This window comes from Dermacentor silvarum, chromosome 7 (assembly GCF_013339745.2).
Source record: "Dermacentor silvarum isolate Dsil-2018 chromosome 7, BIME_Dsil_1.4, whole genome shotgun sequence".
Classification (NCBI taxonomy): Eukaryota; Metazoa; Arthropoda; class Arachnida; order Ixodida; family Ixodidae; genus Dermacentor; species Dermacentor silvarum.
Genome location: NC_051160.1, coordinates 71,659,045 through 71,676,435, shown reverse-complemented (window position 1 = coordinate 71,676,435; position 17,391 = coordinate 71,659,045). Strand labels below are relative to the sequence as shown.

Below are 17,391 nucleotides of genomic sequence, written 5' to 3'. Positions count from 1 at the left end.
TGAGGGCAAAAAGAGCAGAGCAGCACGATCGAGCACCCGCTCAATGGTCTACGATGGGCCGATGAAGTTCAAGTGCAGAAGTCTCTTCAAGTGCAGAAAGTAGGCATGAATGAGGGTTGGGAGGTTCAAAGATAGGCTCCCGGTCAAATATGCACCTTAAATACTTACTTTCGGATGTCTCCAATTTGTTTAAACTGGCGATTGCTTTCGCTGTTTGCGACCTGGAACTGAATTCATTTTAATTATCTAAAGGTATATCTAGAAGAGCTCTAGCCTTACATTTAAAGGGTGGCTGCATACGTAAAGCTCAGTTATATCGTGTTCCACGCGCCCTGGGCATCTCTGTTCTCGCAAGCTTGTCGTGACACTAAGGTCATTTTCCGGAGTCAAAGACAAAAAGGGCGACTAGCTACAATGGTGCTATAGATATTGAGCAATACCCGCCATGGTTGCTCTGTGGCTATGGTGTTGGGCTGCTGAGCACGAGGTCGCGGGATCGAATCCCGGCCACGGCGGCCGCATTTCTATGGGGGCGAAATGCGAAAACACCCGTGTACTTAGATTTAGGCGCACGTTAAAGAACCCCAGGTGGTCCAAATTTCCGAAGCCCCCCACTACGGCGTGCCTCATAATCAGATGGTGGTTTTGGCACGTAAAGCCCTATAATTTAATTTTTAATATTGAGCGTTGTTCAACGTGTTTGCTACACACAAATTATATGAAGGAAGATCAACCTTTTGAGTGTCCGCAGAACCTAGTTCAGAGGTGCCTTTAGGAACGGTGTCGAATTCCGCCATTATGTCGAAGTCGCCATCTTGTGAACTCTCATTGGCCTACCCGGTAGCTGTTGCATCTATTACTGGTTCAAAACACCAACATGGCGGAAATCGACAATATGGCGTAATTTGACTTTGACAATAGCACCAAAGAACAAAAATGACTGTTCCAACATGGTCAAATCAAGACTTGGGACTCTTTGCAGCATCAATTTCCAGATTTTCCAGTGGAAGTCTCTTTTGTCCTTTCTCGCCTTACATACTCCCCCGTACATATTTTCTTGTGTTCTCACGCTTTCTCCTGTGCGTACCACGTGCGCCACGTGCGAAAATGATGCGTGCCTATTGCAAAATCGGTTCAGCCAAGCTCATGGATGAAGAGTCTGCACTCGCGGTTAACAAACTACCGCCACATGCAGACGAGAAGACCTGTCGAATTGAAATTTCGCAGGAACCGAGTGACCTTTGCACAGATAGTGGTGGGAGGGCCCTGAAAGGTGAGCAGTAACATTCTGAAGCCCGTAATATGTCTCGACGTGTCAGATTAGTTTCACTCCAGGTCCTTTGACTCGGTTCGACATGGTATTAGTGCTTTGAGCGTGCTGCTTCACTAACTCACCCGCAGTTTTGCTCGAACTCCACTCCACCCTCCGGCAGTCTTGTGCTGTTGCTGTACACCACATAGTCGGACCCGCAATCGCGCAGTGTCTGCATCTTGCAGCCACTCTTCAGTTGGGCGCTGCATTGTCCTGCCATCGAGAGAAAGAAAATAGGTTAGGTCATGCAGCCTATAGGCTGAAGGCCCAGGTTTTCATAGCGTGGTTTTCTGTTCGTACTTGCATACTCTGTATTCTTTGCCATACATTTCATTGAGTTATTGCGATCTCCCACTGTTTTCTTTCTTACTTCAATCCCTCCTTGCTATCTTCCATTTTGTATCTTTGTATTCCCTCCTCCTACTGTGCTCCTTGTTTTCTCCTACTTTGTAGTCCTTGTATTCTCCTATTTGTATTCCTCCTACTGTGCTCCTTCTGGTGGTCTCTTCCATTTTGCTTATATTCCATACTTATTTAGTCAAATGCAGGTTTATTAAATATAACTAATCAATCAATAAATCAATCAATCAAACAAACAAAAGTGTATTATAGCGCCCAGGAACATGAAATGCACCAGCCTTTGTAGTGGTGCATTTTAAGGTAATACAGAAAGCTCAATGCACAGAAAAGACAAATACGGTAGACAAAATAATATGACGTAGAGAAACAAACAGGGAGAAATAAAGCCACGAGGTGGGTCTAAAAGTGAGTTAATCGTACACCATTATCGTTTACACTTTCACAGAATTACAGGGAGTGAACTCTGAAATTTGTCAATACAGGCAGAATATTTATTGCCCGTTTTTTGAAGCCGTAACCATAGGACAGTGAGTACTGCAACAAGGCCACTGCAGATACTGCTTGGTATGTTCTAGCGGATCGCAAAATTGTACGTGATCAAAAGTCTAGCTTGGGTGCCATGAATTACGTTATAAAGGATCGAAATGTATGATTTGTTACGTCTTTATTTTAGAGGTGTGAGTTGAGGTATATCTAAAAGGACTGGACTATGGTCACCAGAACGCCAAAGCCGGTATTTGAAAATACATATAAAATTTTTGCGGATGCGTTCAAAGAGGTCAGTATTAGATTTGCACGTTCCATCCCAAACTACAGAAACATAGTCTAGTAGCGGAAGGCGCACAGTAAAATGCAATTTCAGAAAGACAACAGGGGAGTGGAAGTAAGGCAATATACGACAAACAATACCAAGAGCCCGAAGGGCACGTTTTTTCGCATATTTAGTGTGTGAACGTTTTGTCGAAGTACAAACCGAGATTTTTTGTTTATTCGGCCGTGGGTAATGACGCATCCTCGAAGAGCACGAAAATTGCACAAGGCGTTTTTTTCGGAGTATAACTTAACGCCGTAGTTTTGGAAGCATCTAAGAGTAGCTTATTCTCTGTGCATTAGCTTGAGAGTGAAAAAAAAATGTCGGTTTGCAGGTCGATCCAGTCGCGAACACTATCGTCAATCTTTAAATGTTCTAAGTCGCCAGCCCATAGAAGGAATGAAGAGTGTTCAACTGCTGACGAATTGTCATTTATAAGCAATAAGAAGAGAAGAGGGCTAAGAACGGATCCTTGAAGAACACCCGTAGTGACCTACCAGAGCTCTGTCCATTATTGCTCACAAAGCAAGATATATTGCTTATATAATTACATAGTACAACTGTTATGGAAGAAGGTATCTCTATTAGCGTTATCTGTATAATGAGGAACTCATAGCAAACCACATCAAATGCTTTCAAAATAAGCAGCGTCTATTTGGACCCTGCCATGTACCACTATGGAAGCATGGGTTATATATGTAACCAAATTAGTTGTTATGGAACGCCCCGATACAAACCGTGCTGTTCTTCTATTAAACTGGTTTTAGCACTAACAGAAAGCAGAGAATACAGTACAGATTCAAATAGCTTAGAATATGTGCAGAGAACAGATATCAACCGGTAGTTAGCAACAACAATTCTATCGCCCGACTTATGTACGGGCCTACCCGTGCTATCTTCAAAGCACTAGGAAACGAGCTAGACTTCAGGGAACTATTGAAAATGCGTGTGAGGAGAGGGACAACTATGATCTCACGCGTCTGATGCGTCGCTAGAGGGATACCATCAGCGCAACAAGAGAGGGAAGACTTGAGACGCTTCAGACATTTCAAAACAAGGCCTTCATTGATTGATAGTTTACACCTCGTACCAGACTGAGAAGGAAGGTTGCTTGAGGTAGGAATTTTTTTTTGCTCCAAATACAGAACAAAATGATCTGCAAAGCATCAGCAGCGTTCGAAGATCATTGCCATTTTCATCAACAAGACATACAGACTCGGCGCTCTTCTTAGAAGACTAATAACGCGCGTAGCTCTAGAAATATTTTTAATCACGTGTAATTCTGGCTTTAGCACGTTCAGTATGGTTGCAGTGATCAGTGTTGCAATAACATTTGCAAGGGTTTAATAACTGCCTTGGCGGGCAGCAGGACGTACGTTATTGAAGTAGTATAGTAAAACTTGACCACGACATGAACGCGACGGGAGGGTGACGGGGAGACAACGGTAACCGCTTGCATTTATCTCTTTCGGCATATAGCTCATGTGTGCTACGTATATCTTGTTTCGCTGAGACAATCGAGCAAAAAACAATTGGCGATCAAGACTAACTAACGAAACAATGGAAAGATGACTTAACATGTAGGCGAGCGTTGCGTAATAACTTCGTAAGACAAAGGACACGAACAACGAAAAGACGAGGACGTGATCCTCAGACACTTCACTTATGTGCATGAATTTCTCCCCTTCCTTATATTTGCGTGTGTCTTGGGCATTTATTACTAGCTAATTAAAGAAGGAACGTATGATCAGGAATGCTAAAAGATAACTGGCTCACGCTAATGGTCGTGTTTTGTTAGCCTATGTCTAGTTATCGCGCAAAATGCTGGAAAAGACACAAACGTAAAACAGAGTAGAACGACCACTACTATCAAGGGCTTCTAATGTATGAACTCATGGGGCGCATACGCTCCAAATGATACATAATATATGCTGGGTGGCTTAGCGTAATCAGTTGATCGCAGTGCTCGTGTTTGCTTATTTTGCGCTTGTGTTTCTTTCAGCCCTTTACGCTAATATACATCCTAGATAGAATGCTACACCAACTATCTCAACAGTCAGTCTTTCTAAAGTAGATTTCTAGCTGCAGATAGTATTCAATATTACCGCTTTTACCAGCTAAAACATGTGTAGCAACTTCCTGCCATGGCGGGGACGTTGTAATGATCGCAATGTTTGGGTCTTCATTCTTGTTACTTTTCTTTCTTTTTGCTTGTGCATTGAGTTTTTATTGTCTGGTCTATGCTAATTGATGCTATAATCTTTAATCACGATTCTGAGTCTGGCGACGTAGTTGCATGCGGGAGACAGTATTAAGTCAGGGGGAAAAAAGTCGGAACGGCTCCGGCGCTCGATTTAGAGGAAGTCAAGCAGGCACAGCGTTATGTAAATGAACATACGTAACTCACGTGCATGGTTAGCTTGTCGAACTTTTCGGGCAAGAGGCCAACTTTGTAGGAAGAAACACTGCCTTTTGCGGAGTGCTGCGTTTATTTGCGCGAACCGCCGTGTGCGTCCCGTGCAATGCGTAATTATCACATAGTAGAGGTTCGTGGTATATTTAAGACCGCGAGGACCGACGATAAGTGTAACGACGACGTGACTGCTGTCCAAAGAGCCCGATCCTGTCTCTGCCTTAATTGAGGAAAGCGAAACTTACAACGAAGCGGCGGTTGGGCTGTGCTGCTCTATCCCGACTCGACAAATGGCCAGCGTGAAGTGATCAGGGATGATGATGATGGCATCGCAAGATGATGCGACACTACGAATTGAATAATCATTGTGTACGCGCACTCGGCACGCACGCACTGCACGCACGCGCGAAAGCAACCAAACGACTGTGCAAAGTGTCTTCCACAGCACCGCTCTCCTGGATAACGTAATTACGTAAGGTATGAGAGTTTGCGAGGAGGCTTTTTGCTCTTCGCCTGACGCGTCCTAGGCGTGAAGTACCAAAGCGTCAATCGAGACGCATTTTTTCGTGTTGAGAATACTGGAGGCACGTTAAACGCACTAGGGTCGCGGGTCGCAGTAACGGTAATTTCAGTGAGGAAGGAATTGAGCTTGCGTAAACACTCCTTCGGTACAGCGGTGTTGTTTCGCAGTGGCTAGCTGACGCTCGTTGCCTTAGCAACATGGCCAAGTTATGCAGCCGGCAGTGGCTACCGAAAATTTCGACATAGGGAGTGAGATACGTGAGGGAGAGCGCTGGTTTCGGGGTCGCGATCACCAACTAGAAAGAATAGGTAATTCTTGATGTGAATAAAGACGTAGTTATTGGAGTTCCCAAATTAATGTAGATAGGTAGAGGCTTCGATATCTGGCTGCCCGATTAATGCGGAATTATGTCTGTTTTCGCTTTATGTTACGTGATAGGGTGATGAAACAAGAGGCACTGCGGAGGTCGGGCCGCTTCATCTTCGTTTCCTTTCAGACAGTCGTTTTGTAACACGACCGCTGGGGTGCCGGACGCTAATGTACGCTGTATAACATTGAACATATAAATTTACGGTGCAAACAAGTTTTGTTGGCTCTAAATTTACAGCGAATTTTAAAGTGTTCTGAGAGGCGAAGTGCTCAGGGGGAAAGGTAATCGCTGCGCTATTCGTGTTCCAGCCATGAGTTTAAATTATGGGGTTTTACCTGCCGAAACCAATATCTGATTATGAGGCACGCCGTAGTGGGGGACTCCGGAGTAATTTGGAGCACCTGAGGCTGTTTAACGTGCACCTAAATCTAAGTACACGGGTGTTTTCTGCATTTCACCCCCATCGAAATGCGGCTGCCGTGGCCGGGATTTGATCCCGCGACCTTGTGCTGAGCAGCCCAACGTAACCACTAAGCAACCACGGCGGGTTCCAGTCATCAGTTTAAACTTTACGAAGATTCGTTGCTGGAACGAAAATTCGGCGCCCTTTTTATATTGAGAGCGAGTTCGAATAGTACTACATCATCCACGGACATGAGCATTGTTTAGGGACATAATCAGTTCTCAAGCCGGTTCTCGTTGACACGCGCACATTGTTCATCTTTTCCCGGTCTCCGTTTTTCACCAACTAACCGTTGTTACAATGTTATCGCTCGGCTCAAGACGCGCCTTCGTGTATCGTAACTTTCCCGAATTTTGTCGCCGATTCTGTAGCAAAATAATCTTGTTTAATCCGACTGCGCGCGCGCAGCGAATTAGTGTTGTACGTTCTGGAACGCCCGTGAGCATCAGCGATTACGCAGGAATGTACGACGAGTCATGTTTAAATGGCCGACCCACTTTAAACGTAGATCGGATTTCGACGACCAATGACTCAGCTCACTGCTATCGTTCTACTTTGAGTGGGCATTGTTTTTCCAGGCGCAAGTTCGCCCAATAAATAGTCAAATTCGTGACTCAAAGTTTTCGTACTGTGTGCCCTGCTTCAGTGTAACTACAATGTGACATTATTATCTACTGGTATGCTGCAAACGTGATCTTTCATTAACTCCATTTTAATTATCATTGGGGGCACACTAAAGATCCCCTGGTGGTCAAAATTAATCCTGAGTCCCCCACTACGGCGTGCCTTTAATCAAATCGTGGTTTTGGCAGGTTAACCCCCAGAATTCATTCATTATTTCAATTACCTAGGTTCGATGCTGAATGCAGTTCCGAGCTGCGTGCGTGGAGAAAATAGCTGTCTCCACATTCGTAAGTGGTAAAAACCGCCTTTAACGGACTGAACACAGACATGAAGGTGTAACGCGGCAGGGTATAGGTTGTCATGTCGATTCCGCATCCTGAAATTTCATGTCAACTTGCGGTAAATGAAATGCACTTTACGAGTGCTTTTCGTCGTCTGCGACCGCATAGTGGTCTATATTAAATCAATGTTAATTTTCACGCAAATTGGCAGCAATAATATGTCTAAACCATTCTTAACATATCTCCGCATGCATTCGACTTCACATCCGGGAAAGTTAATGCAATTTTATCCGAGTTAATTTTGAAATGGATTGAAGGAAGTGTGCATTAATATACACAAGGGGTGGCACACGATGATGTAGATACGTTGCCATTCCACGGCTGCGAGATTGTGACGCTGAAAACTCACCCAACAGTAAGCCAAGAAGGACAAGAAGACTGGAAGGGAGTCCCATCGGAGACATATTTCTCACCGGCTCTTGGCACGCGCTTCGTTCGACCGTCGCAGGAGCGATTTGACGTGCCGCCCACCGATGCGACTCCTTTTAGCTTGACGCTTCCTCTCGGCGACAAAGCTAACCTCCTCACTCTCGCCTTTCACCTCTCGCGCGAGATCACGCCGGCCCGCGATCCGCGTTCGCTGTTCCGAGACGCACGCGTATTACGTGAACAAATATGCTCGCCTTCAATGATTTTGTCTCGGACGTGTATAACTGGCTTCCTTCCGTTGGTCCTGATTGGGTCATGGGAACAGGGGGGGGTGCCACGATTCGCAGCTTTCTGCATTTTTTTTTTCTTTTTCGTTTTGTTCTCGTAATTCCGCAGCCTTCTCGGACGGCTTATCGCTACCGCAAACACAAGTGACGGAATTTCGCGTAATATCCAATTAGGAAGGCACGTCGTCAACCGAAAGCCTTCGCTTCCCAAGATAGCACCTGCCGGCTTGTGTTCTTCCGTTCGGCATCAAGGAGAAACAGGAGGAGAAGGAGGCAGAGGCGTTATTCGGAACGGAAGTTCGTTGTCACCCGAAGGGTAAACGATGCCAGTGACGTATGCACGTGCCCGCATCGTACGCTTTTTATTTCGCCGCGTAACGATCGTGAAGAAATGAATTGCACGCCCGTACTATCCTTGCAAAGTTCGCCCACAGCTTAAACTTTGCATGGACCGACGGGGGAACACACAAGGGCGTGACCTTGGGCCCCTTGTCCTCTGCGCGACACTCTTTCCTGTCGTCTGCTGCGACTGCGTCCTTCTATTTCAAGAGAGGAGGAGTAGGGGGGGGGGGGTCTAGGGGTCTAGCGAAATAGCCAAACAGCAAACACAAAGTAACTATAGAAACTGCGCGACCTCACAACCACGCACCTCGGCGATATACTCTATGCTTTCAATGTCACTACTCGTGTGGTGTAAGAACGTAGACACGTTATGAAAGCGATACTCTTAGGAGCCGACGCCTTGTCAGTGGCAGGCGTTGCGGAGCATAGGCGAGGTCCTGACCTCCCGTCTTTCTCGTTGTGTACGCAAAGCATGACTCCATTCAATTTGAGTTACACGAGGAGGTCGCAAACCGTTTCGGCAAGGGAGAGTCGATGGATTTAGCGAAAAAAGAAAATGTCTGAGAACGCCACAGGGAGCGTAGTCTTTTTAGGACAGCGCTCGCTTGAAGGAACGTTGAACAGAAGCGTAGAATCAATATAGACTGTTAAATTACTTATTCAGAAACATATGAGCATTTCCTTTATGCCAAGAGACGAATTGTGTGCGGAGAAAGTAGCGACTGAAGGCCCCAAGAATCCTTCCGCCATTCGAAAGCCCCCTAGGAACGTAGGGCTCGTAGGGTTCTGGCACAGAGCTGGAAATCTCGTATGTCAAGCACTCTCAGGCACTACCGTTTGCTATAAGTCAGCGGTCCACACAAGGGGGACGCGCAATGTCTCATATAGCTGAAGAAAATTTGCGCATAGCGTGTGGTCCTGTTGCAAAAGCTATTGCGTACGTTTTGTTAGAATGGAAAAGTATGCGGCCATCCGACGGTAGATAGGGACATTGTTAGGCTGCCGGAGGACTGGGGTTTTCAGGACAGGAGAAAAAACGTGAAGAAATTTTCGGGGCAGACTACAGTAAAAGAGTAAGCAGGAAGGCTGTCGGCGCGAAGGAAGAAACAAAAACATGCATTGAAGTGAGCTTTCTAATTTTAATTATCTAACTCAGTGTACCAAAATATCTTAAGAATAACATATCCCTCAGAGGAAATAACGTGCCACGACACTGTTTGAAATTCGGTGCTATACCACCATTTATAATAATAATAATAATAATAATAATAATAATAATAATAATAATAATAATAATAATAATAATAATAATAATAATAATAATAATAATAATAATAATAATAATAATAATAATAATAATAATAATAATAATAATAATAGTAATCAATCAATCAATCAATCATTCATTTATTTATCGTGCCCAGGAACAACCGTGAGGTCTGGGTGCTGGCGCACGTATACATAGAAAAAGAAATACAGCAGGGGAGTATCAGTGAAAAAAAAAAACAATGAATAAAAAATAATCTTGAAAAGTGTACATACATGTAACCGAAGGCGCAAAATGCATGCATAATAAAATGGAGAAGGGAAGTTGAACGATATGTGAAACTAAGACACAACAACGGAAAGCTCAGAGCAGAACAAAGACATAGAGTTGAGAAAAATATCAGCAGGGGACAATATCAGCAAATACAACAGGGGAATATCAGTAAAAAAAAACAATGAATAAAAAATTAACAATCTTGAAAAGAAAAGTGTACATACATGCAACCGAAGGCGCAAAATGCATACATAATAAAAAGGAGGAGAAGGGAAGTTGAACAATATGTGAAACTAAGACACAACAACGGAAAGCTGAGAGCAGAACAAAGACAGAGAGTTGTGAAAAATATCAAGGCCATGAAAGTGGGCGTTATAGAGACTGTATTCTATGGAAGGTTGAGTGTTGGTGGTGACAGGCAACAACATGGAAAGGTCTGTGTTCTCTGGTGATTTTGCGCGGAATACGAAATGTAGTACAACTGAGGAGTTCGGGGCACATGAGGATACCGTGAAGGAGTTTGAAAAGGAAAAGCAGGTCAGCACAATTACGTCGGCAGCGAAGTAAGGGCAATGACAAAAATCCAACAGTGCTAGAGCAGGGCCCAGAGTCCGTGTTAGCAAAGCGGTGATGATATATGCTTAGAAACTTTTTCTGGACCCGATCTATAATGTCACTGTTGGATCTAGAAATGCCATTCCAGACGACCGACGCGTATTCGAGTTGAGGAAGACAGATTGTTGTGTACAACTTGCGGAACGGTGTAGGAGAATTGAATTCTCTCGACAGTCTGCAAACAGAGCCAAGAGTGCGCATGCCCCGCATTGCGACTCGTTTAGTGTGAGCTGAAAAGTGTAAATAATAATAATAATAATAATAATAATAATAATAATAATAATAATAATAATAATAATAATAATAATAATAATAATAATAATAATAATAATAATAATAATAATAATAATAATAATAGTAATCATCATCATCATCGACACCATCAGCAGCATATCAGTGTTGTCGTCGGGGGCGTCGCCAACAGCCCAGAGTGAAATGCGTGACTTTTAGTGCAGAAAAAGGCAATAAAAGTAGCCAAGTTGATTGCCTGGCGTTGAAACGCAACTTTACCAAATTTATTATCGCTAGGGCTACATTTCACAAAATGCGAACAATGCTTTGTGCTCCATGAAACCAACTGTCGCATTTTAACAGTGGCCGTGTCAACTCTAGTCTTAATTCGTCTACGCTATTACGTCGTTTAGAAAAGCTTCGTTTTACATTAAAAAATACCACTTTGGACACCTCAAAAGCACTAGCTCTTACGTTGACTCGAATTAACGTGTTTGGTATCCTTTTGAGGAGGATAACAAATAAGTTTGCAATTGATGCTTCACAAGAGCGTAACGAAACAGATTGGCTCAATAAAAACCGTCATCGTGCTTTCTTTGTTTTTTTGTTTTTTTTGCTGCCGTTTGCATGAATACATTTACCTCGCTCTCCAGACTTGCAATGTTGTTACTTCAATGCCACACGGGGTTGCGCGCTTGTGTTTGTTTGGCGGCGCCGTGACACGTGTACAATTATTCACCGGTCATCAGAGCTGCTGGCGCGCCCAAACAGATTGCGCTGTCTGGGCGGGTCAGCCGTCGGTGAATGTCAAGAGACCGATGGCGCGCGTCCCCGTCCATCGCAAGCCCGTGCAGCGTGAAGGAAAGATGTTCGCCACTTTCGTTACCCCGTTTTCTTTTGCTCTTTGTTTTCGATATCGTCGTCGTTTCGCAACCGCTCGGGAATGAGCGGGAACAAGGTCGAGATAAGAGAAATAAAAAAATGATAATAAATGAATGACCGGGAGACCCGTTGGCGTTAACATCGCGTATATGCAACGATCGCTGCACGTGGCACCGCCGCCCGTCGCTAGTTGCCCTTGGAAGCTCCGTGCGTAAATTCAGGGCCTTGGAGGATGCTTTCGGGGCTACTGGCCGTGGCAGTTTGTGCAGTTTTGCTGTATGAAAACCTGCTCTACGCCCCGAGCACCGAGAGTGAGCACACGTCCTTCTCAACGCGTCGGTATTTCAGAGCGATACCTTATCCATCTTGGTGGATGAGATTCGTTGATTTTACTACAGACTGTCGATTAAACGCTGATAATGCTGTAGTATTTTAACGTGAATGGCGCCTTGAACGAGCGCTTAGAATACACTTCCGTGTGTTCGCCACTTGAAGCACGGCTTTGCCATGCGCGTCGTTTATATATCTAGTGCGATTCTGAGACTTTTGAATGGTATAATTGCCACTCGATTTTCTCTTCGGCGCACCAGGCTCAATCTATGCGTTACGGTTGAGTTGACATCACCGAAACCTGTCGAATTCTTCTTCGTCGACAGAGGAACAATTAAAGAGAGAAAGAGAGAGAGAGAGAAAGAACGAATGAAACAAATACCGCGGGACTGTTCTCTTTGGAGAGGGAACAGGATGCAGTGGTGATAGCCGAGGGCAATTCGATTCAATTCAATATAGTTTATTTTACTCTGGATGGATACGTTGCTTTGCTATATCAGTTAAGGGTAAACAGGCGAATTAAACCGCCTGACGAGACCCATAATCCGCCACTGGATAGTAAGTGACGACGGAGGAAACTATACAATGAAAATGCAGTGACAATAGAGACATATTGAGCAGATAAAACAAAAAAGCAATACATCATTCACTTTGGCAATCAAAAAGTGGAAATGGGTAATGCTTTTATGTACACATACGTGACAGTGCAACAATATATACAGCACTGCAATTTATATAATGCTGACGAAATCTTGTAGCAAAATAATAATGCAAGAGTAAACAAACCACAATACACTATTGAAATTCAACCTTAAAATTAAGACACTGCATATTTACAAAATAAATTTTCAGCTGCTTTAAGCTTACGTTATTTACATTCATATTTGTTCAAAATAATAGGTAGGTTGTGTTACAATGACTGTAGTTTATATAACTATTGGGAAATCTCGGAATAGTACTAACGGCTGTAGTACGCGTGTACACTTGATCAGGTCTCGACAGCAAGGAGGTGACACTCGTAATAAAAATTTTAACGCGTAAACAACGAAAATAAAATCCACGTCACATGCGAAAAACACGCATCGGTTAGATACTTACATTATTTAAGTTCATAAATGAACCGCTGCAGTGGCGTAATCGTGTTGCTGCTGAAAATTTACACCAGCAGTGAAGTAAAATACACTTGGTTACTGCAATATTAGCTGTTTTATCTATGCGCCACCAGGTGACAGCACCATAGAGGCCGCTCATGTTTACGCCTCCAGCCCCAACGCCCAGTCCATCTGCGTTGGCCCTTAATCAAGTTTTGCATCCTGCCTCACTATTCCGTTTTACATCTGGCAAATGTGCTTACAGAAGCGCTTCGTAACGAGTTTGTGTCATATACAATGTGTTGAAAGCATATTACAGTTTGAGAGACTGCTCATTCGTTGATTTTTGCTTTAACAGATGTTTCAAGTCTGTTATTCACCACACGAGCTATCTGGCTGTACACAAAAATCTGCAATTTCAACGGAATCGTAATCTTCATTAAAAACTTCAGAAGTGTAAAGTGATTTGTTGTAATTAACGGCTTGAAGCCCAGTACATAGTGAATACTGGCTAGTCTCTTAAATGTTGATTTAGGTTGAAGACACTCGGGGAAAGTGGAGGTGTGGCGAGGCGTCGAACACTTTATTTGGGCACTGCCAATGAAGACGGTAGGCTGAAGAGCGTCCGAGTTAACAAAGGCAAGCAGAATAGCATGTTCATTGTTTAAGGAATGCATAGTGGGTTCAAAGCAAGTGAAGAAATTACATCAAACGTATGTGTTGGCACAAATGATTCTAGTACCTGCCTTTCTTGTCTTCCTTCCATCAATATTGAATTTGTTTTGGTTTTGGCACAAACTCCCCGATTTTAAGATTACACTGTAAACCTCTGTGGACCCTGAAGGGTGCTTTCGGCCTATCACTGACATGCTTGCACCCGTTCCGGGTGTAAATGTGTGAGCTGTAGACCCCTTTGCACCCTTAAGGATCTTTAGCGGTGCAAGTAGGTTTACAGTGTACATGCGTTAATCACCTGCAGCCCCATTTTGTCAATAAGATCACAAGGCACGCACCTTTCTTAACTTTCTCAAAATTCTCCCGCTCACCTTTTTTTTAGGATCTTGGTTTTCCTTTGTCCCATTGCCTGCAAAGTGTAGCATGTAAACGAATACACACCGGCTAAACACTGTGATGTCCAATAAATAGCTTTCTTAATCTGTCTTTTACTTTCCTGTTGGCGCTGAAGACGTAAGAATTCCGAAGGGTCGTCCGCCCTTGTAGGTGGCAGTGAACGTATCCGCTTCCAAATGCTCTTTGCTCGAGTTGCGACGACGCCGATCCCAAAAATAAGAAGACCCTACATGAAGAAATCACTTAGCGGTTATGAATTACCACAGCTTCGTAGAAACCTTGAAACTGCACCTGGGTATACTTAATTGTGGCAACCCATGGCAGTTGCCATGTGGCAATAGCACTGTGTAGCTGAGCTCGACCTCGCAGGTTCGATCCTAACCGCGGCGGCCACTTATCGCTGGGACCGAAATGCAAAAAAAAAACAGCACTCGTGCAATTAGGTTCAGGCGCACGTTAAAAACAACCCCGTTAGTCAAAAGTATTCTTGAGTCCCTCACTACAGCGTGCCTCATAATCATACAGTGGTTTCGGCACGTAAAACTCCAGAATTTAATGATTTATTTGCGGGCCCTTTAGTGGTTCGCCAAGCCGTTTTCATATGTGAGCTAAATATTTGGGGCTCGTATTTTAATTTCGTTACGTAAGAGGGTATGCCATTGACCGGCGAATGGTTGCCCACTACTCATAATAGCGGTGAGCGTGATAGAGAGACATTGAACTTGGCGATAGCTGATAATGAATATCGCACGAACTGGAATCAACAATCGACAGAGACGGGCATAAGTGCTAACTTCCAGCTAAGGTTTATTGTGAAAATGCAGTGATTAATTATACGGGTCACCAGAAAGTAGCACAGCAAGAAGGTCAGATAAAACACTAGCGCTTGAAGCAACCAAACCGGGATACAAAACACTGTGGGATAGCAGAAGTTAAAAACAAAAGACAATGAAGGGTACAAGTGTGTGTGTGTGTGTGTTTGTGGGAAAACTTTATTCAAAGAGGTCCTGGAGGCTCGACTTAAACCGAGGCGGGCCGCACCCCCTTGGGCAACTGTCAGGCCAAGCCCTTCAGTGACATCATGGCCCCTCTGGACAGCCCTCAGTTGATCTTGAAGCAATGGGCTTTGGATTCTTTTTTGCCATTGTGTCCATTCTTGCAGGAGGCTGGGATGAGTTGCGGGGCACCCCGCCATCATAAGTTTGATTTCAATGACGCCATTACAATCATTGCATTCCAACTTAATCTCTCTCACTCTGGATATATTTTGTTAGTGCGGTACGGCGGGGAAGTGCAAAAAAAAAATTACAATATCATTCTGATCGCCGCACGTGCATGCCGACACAGTACAAGGAACTCAGTTTAATTGTTTTTCCGATTAGGACACGCATGGCTTCCTTCACAAACCCACCATCCACGTTTCAATTGTGCAGCCTCAAAGATGATGCGTGTGCGGTCGTCTTTGTGTTCACAAACTACATTGCTGTGCTCCAAAACAAAATGTAGGTAAATACAATAATAAATATATGAACCACTGCATTTTCACAATATACCTTATAGTTCGCATTTAGCACTCGTCTCTGTCGTCCTGTTGTTTTCCAGTTCGTGCTATACACCCTTGTAACATAATGGAGTACTATTATCTAAATACGCCACCCTTATGAATGGCACTTCAGTTCAACGTACGGAAAGGCAAGCATACAAAACGCTGGCCTAAGATGGACGAGAAGGAGAACACAAATGCCGACCATCAAATGAATGGTCGCACTGGTGCCTGCCTTTTCCTCACTGGGAATCCCTACCGACTCTCTCGCCTTTTTGTCGTTCTAGAAGGCGCTTATGTGCTGATTTTTCTGAACAGCGACCCTGCTCTCCTGTGTCGCACTATAAAATCTTGTATGCGGGCAGACTTACATCGTCTTACAAAATGTTTGGAGAAGGAGAAACTCAGGTATGCAGCTTGGAGTGAAAGGCGCTATGACACCAAATTTTTGAGCTTGAATTGTGAATTGCGTGACAAGCCGTACGCGTCCCACAGCCAGCTGGCAAAATTTGAGCACAGGTATAAAATTTATTTTGGAAATTCCTTATATCGTGGTTGAAACGTAGCAACATTGACGGGGGACGAAATGAAGTGCGTCCGGCGATGTCATTGTGCTCGGTATGCACAGAGTTTTTTTTTTTTTTTCGCTTGTGCGTCTCGGTGGTCAGCCCGCAGTAGTTTTCTGCAGGTGTTCTCTGTTTCACGCTGTTTTTTTGTCGCGTGGTTGACAGAAGAGCGGGCACAATGCAACGGTGACGTCCTCTCTGCGCCATTGGGTGCCAGTACGAAGCGAGCAAGGAAAGTCCGGCACAGCGCGCACCTGACTTTTTAATGTTTTGGAGCAGGCAGCACAGTGGATGCGTCGCGGCTGATGTCACGCGAGTCCTACCAAATGGCGGTCGCTGTAGGTGAGAGCGGCTAAGATGAGGCGATGTAAATCAAAATTTCGGTATAAAATGTGCGCCGAGAGCTAAGTTCTTTTTTGTGGACCATATTGACCTGTGTAGGCTCACTTACAATGACAAACGGAAACGTTTCATCACCATGTCATGGTCTCTTTAAAACGTGCGCTGCGTAGGTGGCCATACTTCGTTGAACAATATTTATTTCATTTGTGCTTTGACGACTGATTCCACAATGGGTTTGACAGAACATTTGTGCTTTCTCACCAAATTTCACGCGCACGCACGCACGCGCACACACACACACACACACACCACAAACACACACGCACACGCACACGCACACGCCACACGCACACGCGCACACGCACACGCGCACACGCACACGCACACACACACACACACACACACACCCACACACACACACACACACACACACACACAACACCACACACACACCCACCACACACACACACACACACACACACACACCACACACACACACACACACACACCGATATGTAGCACACTTTGGTGAACGGGCTACCAGTGTTGAAAATACCAACAGCTTGAACAAGGCAGCTTGCACAGCTTGAGCTTGAACATACCGTTATGCTGCCGTAGTACTTTGTTCAGGCTTCGGATTACGTACATCACACACACACACACACACACACACACACACACACACACACACACACACACACACACACACACACACACACACACACACACACACACACACACACACACACACACACACACACACACACACACACACACACACACACACACACACACACACACACACACACACACACACACACACACACACACACACACACACACACACACACACACACACACACACACACACACACACACACACACACACACACACACACACACACACACACACACACACACACACACACACACACACACACACACACACACACACACACACACAC

At 44.5% G+C, this 17,391-nt stretch overlaps 1 protein-coding gene across 4 annotated transcripts in view; it reads right to left on the bottom strand.

Moving 5' to 3' along the window:
• Positions 1–17,391, bottom strand: part of LOC119458198 (uncharacterized) — a 101,282-nt gene that overhangs the window by 8,412 nt on the left and 75,479 nt on the right. For 2 of the 4 annotated variants that reach the window (XM_049670831.1, XM_049670832.1), the window contains exon 2: positions 1,396–1,525. The exons of 1 other annotated variant lie outside the window; for it this stretch is intronic. In XM_049670831.1, coding sequence (XP_049526788.1) covers positions 1,396–1,525 — 130 coding nt within the window. Of the gene's footprint in view, positions 1–1,395; positions 1,526–7,566; positions 7,840–17,391 lie in introns of those variants that run through there. One more of the 4 variants, XM_037720023.2, reaches the window with a different exon arrangement.